This window comes from Paramisgurnus dabryanus, chromosome 17 (assembly GCF_030506205.2).
Source record: "Paramisgurnus dabryanus chromosome 17, PD_genome_1.1, whole genome shotgun sequence".
Lineage (NCBI taxonomy): Eukaryota > Metazoa > Chordata > Actinopteri > Cypriniformes > Cobitidae > Paramisgurnus > Paramisgurnus dabryanus.
Genome location: NC_133353.1, coordinates 22691510 through 22704788, shown reverse-complemented (window position 1 = coordinate 22704788; position 13279 = coordinate 22691510). Strand labels below are relative to the sequence as shown.

General features: G+C 39.0%; 1 protein-coding gene across 3 annotated transcripts in view; it reads right to left on the bottom strand.

The window, feature by feature from the left end:
• ttbk2a (tau tubulin kinase 2a) overlaps positions 1-8912 on the bottom strand; it is a 28966-nt gene extending 20054 nt beyond the window's left edge. For 2 of the 3 annotated variants that reach the window (XM_065288634.2, XM_065288636.2), the window contains exons 1-4: positions 8622-8912; positions 6689-6842; positions 2563-2710; positions 1879-1952 (exon numbers count right to left, since the gene is read on the bottom strand). In XM_065288634.2, the coding sequence (XP_065144706.1) occupies positions 1879-1952; positions 2563-2710; positions 6689-6757 (291 nt within the window). In that variant the 5' untranslated portion in view covers positions 6758-6842; positions 8622-8912. Of the gene's footprint in view, positions 1-1878; positions 1953-2562; positions 2711-6688; positions 6843-6916; positions 7168-8621 lie in introns of those variants that run through there. The other variant, XM_065288635.2, reaches the window with a different exon arrangement.
• Positions 8913-13279: the final 4367 nt, after the last annotated feature.

The window sequence follows — 13279 nt, the reverse complement described above, 5'->3', positions numbered from 1 at the left end:
AATCACCACGTTTTATTTTGTGCCACCATACTACTGTAACTACTCATGTAACAGTCTTTAAATAGGGAAAACATGGAAGTGTTTGGTGGCTTCTAAATTTGTATTTGTAAGGTATGTATTAATTCTTCCAAGTTGAGGTAAGAACATAGTAAAATATTGAAAAACGGTGGTGTTTTCCTTTAAATAAATATTCCACTTATTATTAAAAATTCTGTTAATTTACTCACCCCCATGCTATCCAAGATGTTTATGTCTGTCTTTGTTTAGTCGAAAATAAATAAAGTTTTTTTTTTTAAGAGAAAGTTACAAATTTTTTCCCATATAGTGGATTTACAAAGGACCTAAACGGTTATCGGTTTCAATGCAGTTTCAAAGGGCTTTAAAGTGGACATTTCACAAGACTTTTTTTAAAATGTCAAATAAATCTTTGATGTCCCCAGAGTACATATGTGAAGTTCTAGCTCAAAATATCATATAGATAATTTATTATAGCATGTTAAAATTGCCACTTTGTAGGTGTGAGCAAAAATGTACAGTTTTTGGGTGTGTCCTTTTAAGGATCCTTGAGGTGATCTCTGCACTAAATGGCAGTGCCGTGGTTGGATAGTGCAGAGTAATGGGCAGTATTATCCCCTTCCGACATTACAAGAGGAGCCGCATTTCAATTAGCTATTTTTTCACATGCTTGCAGAGAATGGTTTACCAAAACCAAGTTACTGGGTTGTTCCTTTTCACATTTTCTAGGTTGATAGAAGCACTGGGGACCCAGTTTTAGCACTCAAACATTGAAAAAGTCAGATTATCATGATATGTCCCCAACCAAGGCATAAGGATCTTATCTAGTGAAACAATCGTTATTTCTGCCCAAAAAAGAATACATTTTTTACCACAACATCTCGTCCTGCATGACGTATGTGAAATTATGTAATACGTAAGGTTGCGCTGGTGCACCACAAGGCTAGTCCAAGACAAGACGTTGAAGTGAAAAATTATTTATTTTTTGGGCAATTTTTTTCTTGCGAAAATGACGATCGTTTCACTAGATAAGACCCTTATGCCTCATTAAAGGGGACAGAGAATGAAAAAACATTTTTACCTTGTCTTTGTTGAATAATGGTAGTCTACCCGCATTCACAAACATACAAAAAGTGCTAGACATGCTAAACATCTCAGTCTCATAGAAATTCCTCTTTTAGAAATGTCAGCCAGAAAACGGCCCAATCTGAAAAACTGATGCTTATGACATCAAAGGCATCTAACTGCCCCTCCACTTTAAAATAATTGGCAAATTTTTTTGAGTGGCAGCAAAGTCAGCCAATCAGTAATGAGATTGCAAGTTAAGCCAGTAGGGGGAGCCAAATAGGTGCAAAACCACTTGTTTAAAATCCCCCACCCTAATAGAGCTATCTGAGAGAGGTTTTTAGGAAGGTTCTAAGGCATTACAGACCCAAACAAAAAATTTTTGTCTACATGTCACATCACAGAACAAGGATAAATACCCCGTTCAATCATTCTATGTCACCTTTAAGCTATGTTAAAACTGCATTAAAACTTCAAACCAATGAGGTCCACTAAAGTCCACTATATGGAGAAAAATCCTGGAATGTTTTATTCAAAAAACTTAATTTCTGTTTTACTGAAGAAAGAAAGACATAAACCTGTTGGATGACAAGGGGTGAGTAAATGATCAGGATTTTTTTTTATGAAAGTGGAGTAATCCTTTAAAGGAATTGCTTAAATTGTATGCATGTTATCTAAATTCCAGTCACACAGTAAATTAAACATAAATATTTAGAGCAATAAATTATTACAAATCCACTCTTATATGATGACGTAAAAGAAAAATCAAATGCATAAACAGTATAAACTGTCAATTACCTGAAGTTCCATGACAACGTAATTAAAGCGATCATTGCGGCCACATCCAACAAATCGACAAACGTGATTTTTTCCTGAAATGAGACAAAATACCACTTAATCTTACTACATAGTGTCTGCAAAATACTATATATTATCATATACAGTGCTTCTGCTAAAAATCTGAAGTAATACAGTAGCAAAGAAAGATGTCCCTAAATCAAAAGAAAGATGTCATGTCACATCATGTGAATGTCACTGCTAGTAGGGTTCTGTTTTGTTTACATCTCTTCTGAGATAAGAGGGTGTGGAGCAGAGAGAGATCTCCAGTTACCTCCAAAAGTCTTTTCCCTCAGGAAGAGATAAAAGCCCCTCTGTTCTAGCACACAGCCACATTACAGTCAATGTACATTGATTTTTTTCATAAGCAGAGTGGAGAGGTTATAATGGAGAAAGATTGTAAAGGGAAACAGGATAATGATGGTGTCATTGTTGGACTCTAATTGATTTGTTGATCATTTGCCCAGAACAAGAGAACACAGAGTTTGATTGCAAGCTTAAAATCAATTCTGTGAATTCTGTGAAGCACAGCAGAACTGCTCTTCTGTAGCTTAAGCTTAAAATTTCCTCTTTGAGGGCTCAGGTATGTCTTGATCTGTACTTATATAAAGTATGTAGATTTGTAATTAGTAAATTACAACTTACCTTGAAGTTTTTTTAGCACTGCCACCTCCATCTTCAGAACTTGTTTAGGCTGCTGGGCTGACTCTGCTTTCAGAGCTACGCTGCACTGGGTCATTAGGTCCAGAGCCTCGTAGATCTCCCCAAACCCACCACCACCTATTTTTTTCAGCTGACGAGAAAAGCAAAAACAGGATTAAGAAAATGATAATTTTAGTTTTCTTTGATCTTTTTGGCTAAGCAGTAGTGCTTGATAATATCATTGGTAAACTGCTCAGATGGGCAGCACAGTTGCCTCACAGCAAGAAGCTCCTTGGTTTTAACCCTGGCTAGGTCAGGTTGCCCTTCATACCCGCTGGCCTACTAATCATCCCCTCATACTAATTGGCTATCTCACTCTGTCTCCTCTCCACTAATAAGCTGGTGTGTGCTGGGCGTTATGCTGCAATATGGCCACCGTCGCATCATCCAGGTGGATGCTGCACATTGGTGGTGGTTGAGGAAAATCCCCTTTTCATATGTAAAGCGCTTTGAGTGCTGTAGAAAAGCGCTAAAACAAATTATTATTATTATTATTATATCTGTGTGGGGTCTGCATGTTCTCCCACAAGCCAAAAAACATGCTGTTTATGTAAATTGCTGCTCTCCAATTGTGTGAATTGATTAACTTGTGTATGGATTAACCAGTTTTTACTATGAATATAGCCATATATGCTGGCGTTAAGATTAAACAAACTCAGACTTTAAAATTCCAACCCCAAGCATTAAACTCTGCAACTTTAACTATATCATTTTCAACTGGTAGATAATCCATTTGGAAAAAAAGAAGCAAGGCTCTAGAGTGTGACCAATTTGGTTCCACATGCGACCTAATTTTTCAATGGTGCGACTTAAAAAAATCTGAAGTTGCACCAGTGCGACCAGCAATTCGAGGGAAAAGAGTCTTCATGACTCTGAAAATCTCCCTGTGGTTCAACAGCAGACGCACATTAGGACCATATCGTGGTCTAAACCAATCAGAGATAGTGAAGAGTGGACCCCTTGTCCCCTTCCTCTGATTGATTGTGGTCCAGTTATTCCTGTACGTGTGTGCATGTTTAAAAATGTGTGTGCTGCAGTCAGACAGACAGAGAGAGAGAGAGAGAGGTGAGTAGCCTAGGCCCGTCAGATAAACAGAGTGGATATAGCTGCAGATATGTACTACCAGCACATCCGGGAACTTAAAGGTGCAGTGTGTAATTTTTAGAAGGATCTCTTGACAGAAATGCAAAATAATATACAAAACTAAATTATCAGGGGTGTATAAAGACCTTTCATAATGAACAGTTATGTGTTTATTGCCTTAGAATGAGACATTTTATCTACATACACAGAGGGTCCCCTTACATGGAAGCCGCCATGTAGTGCCGCCATGTTTCTAGAGAAGCCCAAACTTTTTTACTAAGTTGTCTTCAACGATGACATGTTTGTCCGGTGGCGGCCACCGTAGCAATTTCGTCATCGCCCCTTTTTAGGGGAAATAAACTAGACCAGGTGTCTCCAACCCTGCTCCTGGAGGGCTACCGTCCTGCAGATTTTAGCTTCAACCCCACTCAAACACAGCGAAGCAGCTAATCAAGGTGTTCAGGGTGTCTTGATAATTACAGACAGGTGTGTTGGAGCTGGGTTGGAACTGAAGTCTGCACGATGGTAGCCCTCCAGGAACAGGGTTGATGACAACTGAAATAGACCTTCCATAGACTTCTATACAAAATAGCAGCACAAAGCAACGTCCGTACACAGCCGGGAGCCGACCCTGATATAGGGCCATAGAGCGTAAAAGATACATCCACAAACTTAATTTGGTAAATTTAAAAACATGTCCCTTCATTCTCCCAGCGTCAAATTGGTGTAATAACCCTACTCAGTGGCCAGAGGTGTCTTACTTGGACATTTACTCGTACCTTATCAAGTCAACAGGGAAGACCGTGAACGATATTACTTCGTATTTGAAAGTAAAAATCTTTAAATGTATATATTACTTCTTTCTATTTAGAGTACTGAGTGCACTTCTCTGTCCAGACATACAACAAGACTGGCTTAGATTTCGATAGCATCATACGTAATTCATGATACTCCAGCAAGATTTCTCAACCTGTGGATGTTTTTCATAACTATAAGGGAGTTTGGGAACCTATAGCAGGGCACAGATGACACCATGTTTGCTCGAGACAGCGCAAGCTAGCACTAAGGTAAAGCAAATCTTTACATTATAGCGATGATGCTGGTAGTGACGATTCTCTCAGACCAATCAGTTATCTACTGTGTTTTCGCGTCACGTTTGGTATCAGCTCGAATCGCTCGGAACCCCAACCAAGGTTGTACTAAAAAAAATGTCAGGTACTATGTAATGCACCCAATGGAAAAGCTCCCAAAAGTAAACTGACCCGACCCAAACTAAACCAAACGGTGGGGTACTATGCAATAAAAAAGGGCAATTTCTGCACGATTTGCGGTGTGGCTGGGTCACGGATTTATGTTAAATGGAATAAATTGATGCTAATATCGGATTACGGGCCGGGTGTTCGTTTAATCACTGCGGATGCGGGTTATCAAACAAGACCAGTGCATGACTTTGCAACAGGGAACTATAATTGTTTAGTTTATTAGTCTATATACTGTATCTTTAAAAAATATTTTAGACATTTAACTACTATGGGCGCTTGTGAAACTGCAGTGTTAAATACGATGCAGTTAAAAATTTGGGTGCACCTAAATTTGGGTGCACCAGTGCAACCAGTGCAAAATTAGTCTAGAGCTCTGAGAGGCCCTATGGATATTTCGGGATCAGAATATCATTTTTTAGCATCTGCCTAGAAACCCAACCAGAACACAGAAACAACAGTAAAGTAACTTGCCAAAAACCACTAGCAACCAACCTGGCAATAAGAAACCACCACTCATATTTTCACTAAATGTGAACATCGAACACTCTGTGGTTCGAAACAAATGGGATACTTCAGCCAGATATCAAAATTACCCCACAATCCGAGATACACATATCCATCATCTTTCAGACGAGCACATTTGGAGATATTTTAGTAAATGTTCTTGTTCTTCCAAGCTTAGAAGCTTCCAAGCTTGTTCTTCCAAGGTAGAAAACATGGATCAAGGAACAACTTCTGACTTTAAACTCCAAAAAGTTAATTCATCCTTCAAATAACTTACCTAATAAAATAACTACAAATGTGTTTGTCTGAAAGATGATGGACAAATGGATCTCAAATTGGTTGAGGGTGAGTAAATCATGGGGCAATTTTGATATTTGGCTGGAGCATCACTTTAAATGTGCCATAACATGTAAACTGTATTTACCTATAGATGAATAAAAAGATTCTGTACATGGTAATGACATATCGTACGCCTCAAACATGATTGATCCCTCCTTCTTATGTAAGCCTTGATAATTTTTGCACCTAATAAAGCCACATACCTTCTATGTAGGCATCAAAGAACAATTGAACACATTACTTCAATGCATTCTTTGGCACCTTTAAGCTTTAAAATGTTCAAATTTATGACATGTATGAGTATACTACTGTACCATCACAGCATATTATTTGTCTTATTAACCCTTACATATTTTTTTACATTTTAAATTTATTCTTCTTGCATCACATCTCCCTTTGCACCACTGGCTCACAACAGTAGCCTCAGATCTCAATGTACAGACACGATCTGGCTTTCTCTAGAGAGATGGGATTATACATTCTGTGTCGTCACAGGAAGCAATGAACTACTGAGTGTACTACACGCCGCACTACGAGAGGCATGTGAGGAGTGAGTCACAACCTGACACTATTAAGTACACAGTGACTAAACACAGTCACACAGACACATACAAACTTCAGTGCTCAGTATGCACATTATGTAGGTTATCAAGTAAGTAAATCTATGTCTTTGCTTTTGCACAGGCATAAATCCTTTAATTGACAGCTACCCATGTCAATGTCTAAGTAGTTGGGTAATTTAAAAAGCAATATTTGCCAAAGAGATTAGCTTAACTTCGACCAAAATAGAAGCAACATAAACCAGCCTGGATCAACAGGAAAATGTATGGTCAGAGCTGGTCTTTTTAGCAGATAAAATAAAACCAGAACTGCATACTTACTACTTTCCATCGTTCCTTTACCACAATGCCAGTGGACAAGATGTCTGTCTGCTCCAGCACTGTGCTCATCCTGTCTTCTGTGGTCTGCTTCGAGCTTGTCCTCTAACACCGGTGACGTGGGTCTGAGTCAGGCATTGGGGCCTTAGGGTGCCTGCTAAAAATGTGAAAAACAGCATCATATTTTACCCGTTGTATTGACATTAAAGGTCACATGTTAATCTGAAGTACCTATAGAGTTGTATTGCATCCTTCATATCTCTGAAGAGTCTTTAGTTTTATCAGATTTATAAAAGACAGATCAGCTCCACAGCTACTACCCGAATAAACCCGAGCTCCTGGAAGCGTACCGCGAGGCGGATCAAGTCACGAGCAAGCAAAACACATTATCCCACTATGTCTGGATAACTTATGATGTTCACGTCATATACATTATATGCACTTAAATGATGATTGCCAACAAACTAGGGATGCACACATCCCTACTTTAAACAAACACACTTGCACATCTCCACTGCTACCCCGGAAAAACAAACTATATCCATTGTTTTTATAATGCTGGGTTCAATGGAAAACTGTACAAGCTTACATTTTTCTCAATAACAAAAACACACTTCTTTGGTAAAGTTGATTTTGTCCTATTCCTGGTGAAGTGCCCATATACGGACTTCCACTGTACTTCCTGCATTAAAATTGGCCATAAAAGAAACAAAGCAAGATTGTTCCCGGTGAATCTCTCACGTTTTAAAAAACGTTCTCATATTTGTACAAACCCTGGCAAAGTGCATTAGGCACTGAAATACTCTTTTGCTTTTTGACACTTTGCCTATATTTAAAGTCAGAATGCATTAAATACCTTTAGACCCCTCCCTTTATCTGTGACAGCATTCAGTATAAAGAGCAACCCCAAAAAATTGAAAGAAATTAGGCAGGCTGTCTGATTTGTTGGTTGACTGAGGTGCAGCTGTCAGGCCTGTCGCTTGCAGCTGTCCAATGCTCACAATCACTCATGGATACAAACATTTATTGGATAATATGGATACAAAATCTTTGACATGACAGTTAATCGAGTTCAAGGCATTAGTTGGCTTTCAAGGGAAATCTCTTACTCTATCTATATCAGCCTACTAGAAATGGACAGTAAAGCCACAGAGATGTTCGATACCTCCACCAAGTAAATAACAACATAAAAGAAGAAACATCAAAAATTGAATAATGCTACATAATAATACCAGTAAATGCATAGTTAGTCCATAAACCGTAAACAACGTATCCACACGGGTGGCTGACAATGAAAATGAACATAACACTTAAGAGACAGTGTATATTTTGATGATATCGTCGCTTCCTAACCATCTTTCGGGATTTTCAATAGTCCTGCACACCGTTCTCCTTTAACGTAAAAATAGATAAAAACCTCACCTGCCTTTAAAGAGCTTACAGTTATTGACAGCTGTCATTGATCCGCTGACTCTGACCTACTAATTTCAAGAAATTATAATAGTGGCACTAAAATACATTTGGCATGTACTGTTGCTTAAAAAATATGGTAGGCCTACTCAAAAATATGTAATCTTTTGCAATGGTTTATATATGAATGATTTAAAGAGCTAATTGATTTAAAGCTAATAATAATAAATACATCAGATCTTTTAAAACCTGGTAAATATTAATGTACGGTCTGTTTAAGAGTGATCTGGTTAAATGGCAGCGGCCCACTGTGCTGAAATGTGATACGCGCTGCTCGATGTGTTGCGTTGCAACAGTCAACACACACAACCCATTCACAGACACACACTTAGTTTTTCCTAAAATGTCAATTGTAAACGACCTTGAAAAACTAAAGCAGTTCCCAAACATTAATCAGCATTATTATGAGTACAGGCGCAACTAACGGCATTTCATTTAGTCGTGCGTTTGTATCCATGTTTCTCACCTCAATCCCGATCCTTACAGCGCCGGGTGTTGTTATTAAATCTCACAAATAAAGCTTCAAAATCATGTTGAGGACGTCAAATTTTATAAATACGCGATACGTTGATCCATGAAGACGAGGTAAGGTGTCTTTTGCTCTGACATAAGAATAAACGGCGGCGTGGTTTGTAAATGTCTTTATCCTAGCCCGTTTCGTACAGCATCTCTGCAGATTCGTGACGTCTGTCTCTGGTCAGTCTGTCTGCTGCGCGCTCGTTCCCGACGCTATACCCCTTCGCAACAGCAAGCGCGTGAACTAGCATTCCACTTTGCTCGTGCCCGCGGCCCGTCCGAAAGCGTGCGCGTCTGATTAATGTTCTCGGCTGCATGCGAACAGCGCACCCTGCTGTTCAAAAAGGTGCAATTACAGACTGGTTTTATCATAAAAAGGGATAGTTCACTGAAACATGCTGGCCATTAATAAGACGACACATTCTTCCAACCTCATCTGCACTTGATGGCACATTCTGCTAGAAGTTCACAGTAAAAAAAATAATCCATGCAAACAACCTAATTTTGCCTTAGGTTCTAAAGGGTTAAGCATTTCTAAAATTTTAGGTTTAAATCCTAGTGAGCGTTAAATCTATCTACAGTGTTAATACTTTGGGGTGGTACTAGAAATTGAGGTTGGACATATTTGGCTAATATCAAACAGAAAAGCATAAGCACAGACTGAATTTTCTATAAAATTGAGAATTGTATAACTGCCACCTGGAGGCCTCAAAATGTGGGCGGGAGCTACAAAGGGGGGTTGACAGGACCCTATCTCAGCAGGACCAGCCCAGAGCCAGGACACACCTCATACCCGCCCTTAAGCACCTCTTGCGAGGTACTGCCCACTTTTGCCGTCTACGGCCGAATCTCGCGATAAGCCAACTGCGCGAGACCTTAACCAAAACAAACATGGACGTCAACAGACTTGCGTTACTTATTTGTAGTGTAATTTGCGCAGAAAAGAGCAAAAAACGAAGAAAAACGCGTAGAATATGGGTGAGGTCCTGGATGGAGAAACAACGTGGACGTTGCACTTTACAAAGGGAGATAAAGGTCTGTAAACGTTGTTAAATTAAGCTAACTGTAGACTAGGTAAAGCTATCAGTGTATAAATAAAAGTGACCAACTTGCTCAATGTTGTACATAACACCACTACAATGACCTCTCCGTTATCTTTCAGACAACCAACAAAGCCGGTGATTAGAGTTTTAACATCAAAATAAACCGCTACTGTTGTATGTGCAGAGAAAGGTTTAATTCTGTCTTCTCTAACGTTAACTTAATAAACCGCTACTCTCATTGTGCTATAATGATAACAGATAGAGGACGAAGAAGGGTTCAGGAGGATGTTCAAAATGACACAGGAGGACTTCAATGATCTCTTGGAAAAAGTTGAGCCTCACATTTCACGACGGAACACCAAATTAAGGCTAGCAGTCAGTGTAAAGGACAGGCTCGCTGTAACACTGCGTTTCCTGGCAACTGGTAAGACGCTTGTATGGTTTGGGGCTGCCCTAAGAACATTTATTTTCCATTTTCAAAGTACGTTTATGTGGATCATTGTTATTTTCTTTTTAAAGGTGAAACCTACAAATCCCTGAGTTTCCAATTCAGGATAGGGGCCAGCACTGTTTCCATGATTGTTATAGAGACTTGTGATGTTCTACATCATGTTCTCAAAGATGACTATCTGAAGGTACAGTTTTGTATAATTACAAACACCGATGTTGTAAAATCTATTGGTTTGATCTATGTACCGAAATGTATACAAATGTATAGACTACACACAATTCTACATGTTCTTTAACAAATGCATAATGATTTTATAAATGTTTAACAAAAACTGTCACTTTTTGTGCTGTCTATCCACCACCTTATTTTCAAACTCAGAAAGTGATGTGACACATTACCCTTTTTTGTGCGAGACTTCCGTTTCAATAGCCGGCCGGTAGAAAACAGTGTCGTGGGAGCACGCATAAAACATGATTTAAACAGTTATGGTAAATATTTACTACACCTGCCATGTATACCCTGTGGGAGGATGAAATGAAGAAGTGGCCTGATACATAATATAAAGGTAGATTAAATTATTTAGTGTTGTTGCTTGGGGGGGGGGGGTGACAGGTCTTTAATGTGCAACTATAAAAGCACAGAGGCAAAAAAAATTATCTGCGACTTTTAATTGAGTTTTTATGGCGACACATCAAGCTTCATTTCTTATTCAATACATTGTGAGTTACTTGAACAAACCATAATAAACATATAAAACTATTACATTTATTCAGTATTGTTTTTGTTTTATTCAACTCTTGGATTATGGTCAAAACAAATGTTTTGTGGAGATTTACTGCACAAATTATGCCGGTCTTCCTGGATTTTATATTAAACATTAACAAGTGTCCCTTGCAATATGACTACCATAGCTTTAGTGGCTCAGCTTAAGTTTTACATAAAGAGGCTCAAAGATTACGGCGGACACTTTTAAATCAAAAATAAGGTGGATACACAGTCATAATATGTTTAGTGTGTGTACTGTCATTCAGATGTTTAAGTGTTACAAAAACATTTAAATACTGTGTAAAATAATGAGAGAAGGCTAAAATATAAATGTGTTTTTATGTAAAGATTAATAGTGGATACCTTTTAGAATTACTTTACTCTTTTTGCAGACACCCAGGACTGAGGAAGAGTGGAGGCAGATTGCCAAAGGCTTTCAAGAAAAATGGCAGTTTCCTCAATGCTTGGGTTCTCTGGATGGAAAACACATTTGTTTCCAGCCACCAGCATACAGTGGAAGTACATGTAGGAACTATAAATGCAGATTTTCTGTCCTCATGATGGCAGCTGTTGATGCCAACTGCAATTTCATTTATGTGAATGTGGGTACTCAGGGCAGAGCTTCTGATGCAGGTCTGTTTGATAACGCCGTCATTAAAAGGGTGTTAGATAATGAGCTGCTGAATGTCCCACCCGCAGAGTCACTGCCTAATTCAAATGTGCAATTTCCCTTTGTGTTTTTGGGGGATGAGGCTTGCCCCCTCCGCCCAGATCTGATAAAACCTTTTCCACACAAACAGCCAGAGTTTGACCAGCAAATTTTCAACTACCGCCTTTCACGGGCACGAAGGGTTGTAGATAATGCTTTTGGCATCCTTGCCAACCAGTGGCGAGTGTTTCGATCTACAATATTTTTATCTCCAGACAAAGTCATCAAAGTAACTATGGCAGCTGTGTGCCTCCACAATTATCTAGGACAGCGTGGGTCTGAGGCATATCTCCCATCAGGACTGGCAGATTGGGAAACTGCAGACAAAGAATTTGTAGCAGGAGAGTGGAGAAGGGAGAGACTCGGAGCACTGCAGCCTTGGAAAGGAGCAAGAATGCGTAATGCCAGTCATCATGCCAAAAACCTGCGAAATGTACTTAAGGACTACTTTATGTCCACAGCAGGAGCTGTGCCATGGCAGGACAAAATATGTCTAGTATGAGTGTGTTTTTCAACTTAATTTATTTGTTTTTAACATGCTTCCATTTTACTTCTTCCTAAACTTGTGGAAAAAGTAACAGTGATTTTCATAACATTGTTAGATTTTTTGTCAGAGCATAAAATGATAAAACATTCAGATCTGTAGTTGTCTCATATATTGCAAAAAACTTAGTGTTACATTAAAAGAGAAGTATACAATTACTTCCCAAAATACATTTCTGAATTGAATATGCATTGCAAATAATATTAATAATAATATTTAAAATACTGCCAATATTTTTCAAATATCTACGAAAGAGCTCCCAAGATTCGGCTGTCCGAAACTTTACGCGCCCCCTGGAGGAGATTTGCCTTATTATACAAATACAAAATATACTTCCGACCTGTCAAGTAACTTCCCTTAACTTGGTGGAGTCATGGAGGTGAACGCTTCTGAATCGTTTGAGAGGTGAATGTAAATCCTATAGGACAGCAACCTTAAAGCATACATACAATAACAATCGCAAGCGTATATGTACATAACGTGATTAGCTGCACGTTGCTGAATGTGTGATGGACAAAAAATATGCATTGGACAAAATTATAAATCAATTTTTCATAAGCTAAACTTAAAGATCAAAGACATTCTCTATGTACACAAAAGATTTATTTCTCTCAAATATTGTTTACAAATCTGCCTAAATCGGTGTTAGTCAGCACTTCTTTTCCGAGATAATCCGTCCACCTCACAGGTATGATATGGCCTATCAAGATGCTGATTAGACAGCATGATTATTGCACAGGTGTGCCTTAGGCTGGCCACAACTAAAGGCCACTCTAAAATGTGCAGTTTTATCCGTCAGCACAATGCCACAGATGTTGCATGGAATGTCCACCAGAGCTACTGCCTGTAAATTGAATGTTCATTTCTCTACCATAAGCCGTCTCCAAAATCGTTTCAGAGAATTTGGCAGTACATGGAACCGGCCTCACACCCACAGACCACGTGTAACCACAACAGCCCAGGACCTCCACATCCAGCATCTTCAGCTCCAAGATAGAGACCAGCCACCCGGACAGCTGCTGCAACAATTGGTTTGCCTAAACAAAGAATTTTTTGCACAAACTGTCAGAAACCGTCTCAGGGAAGCTCATCTGCA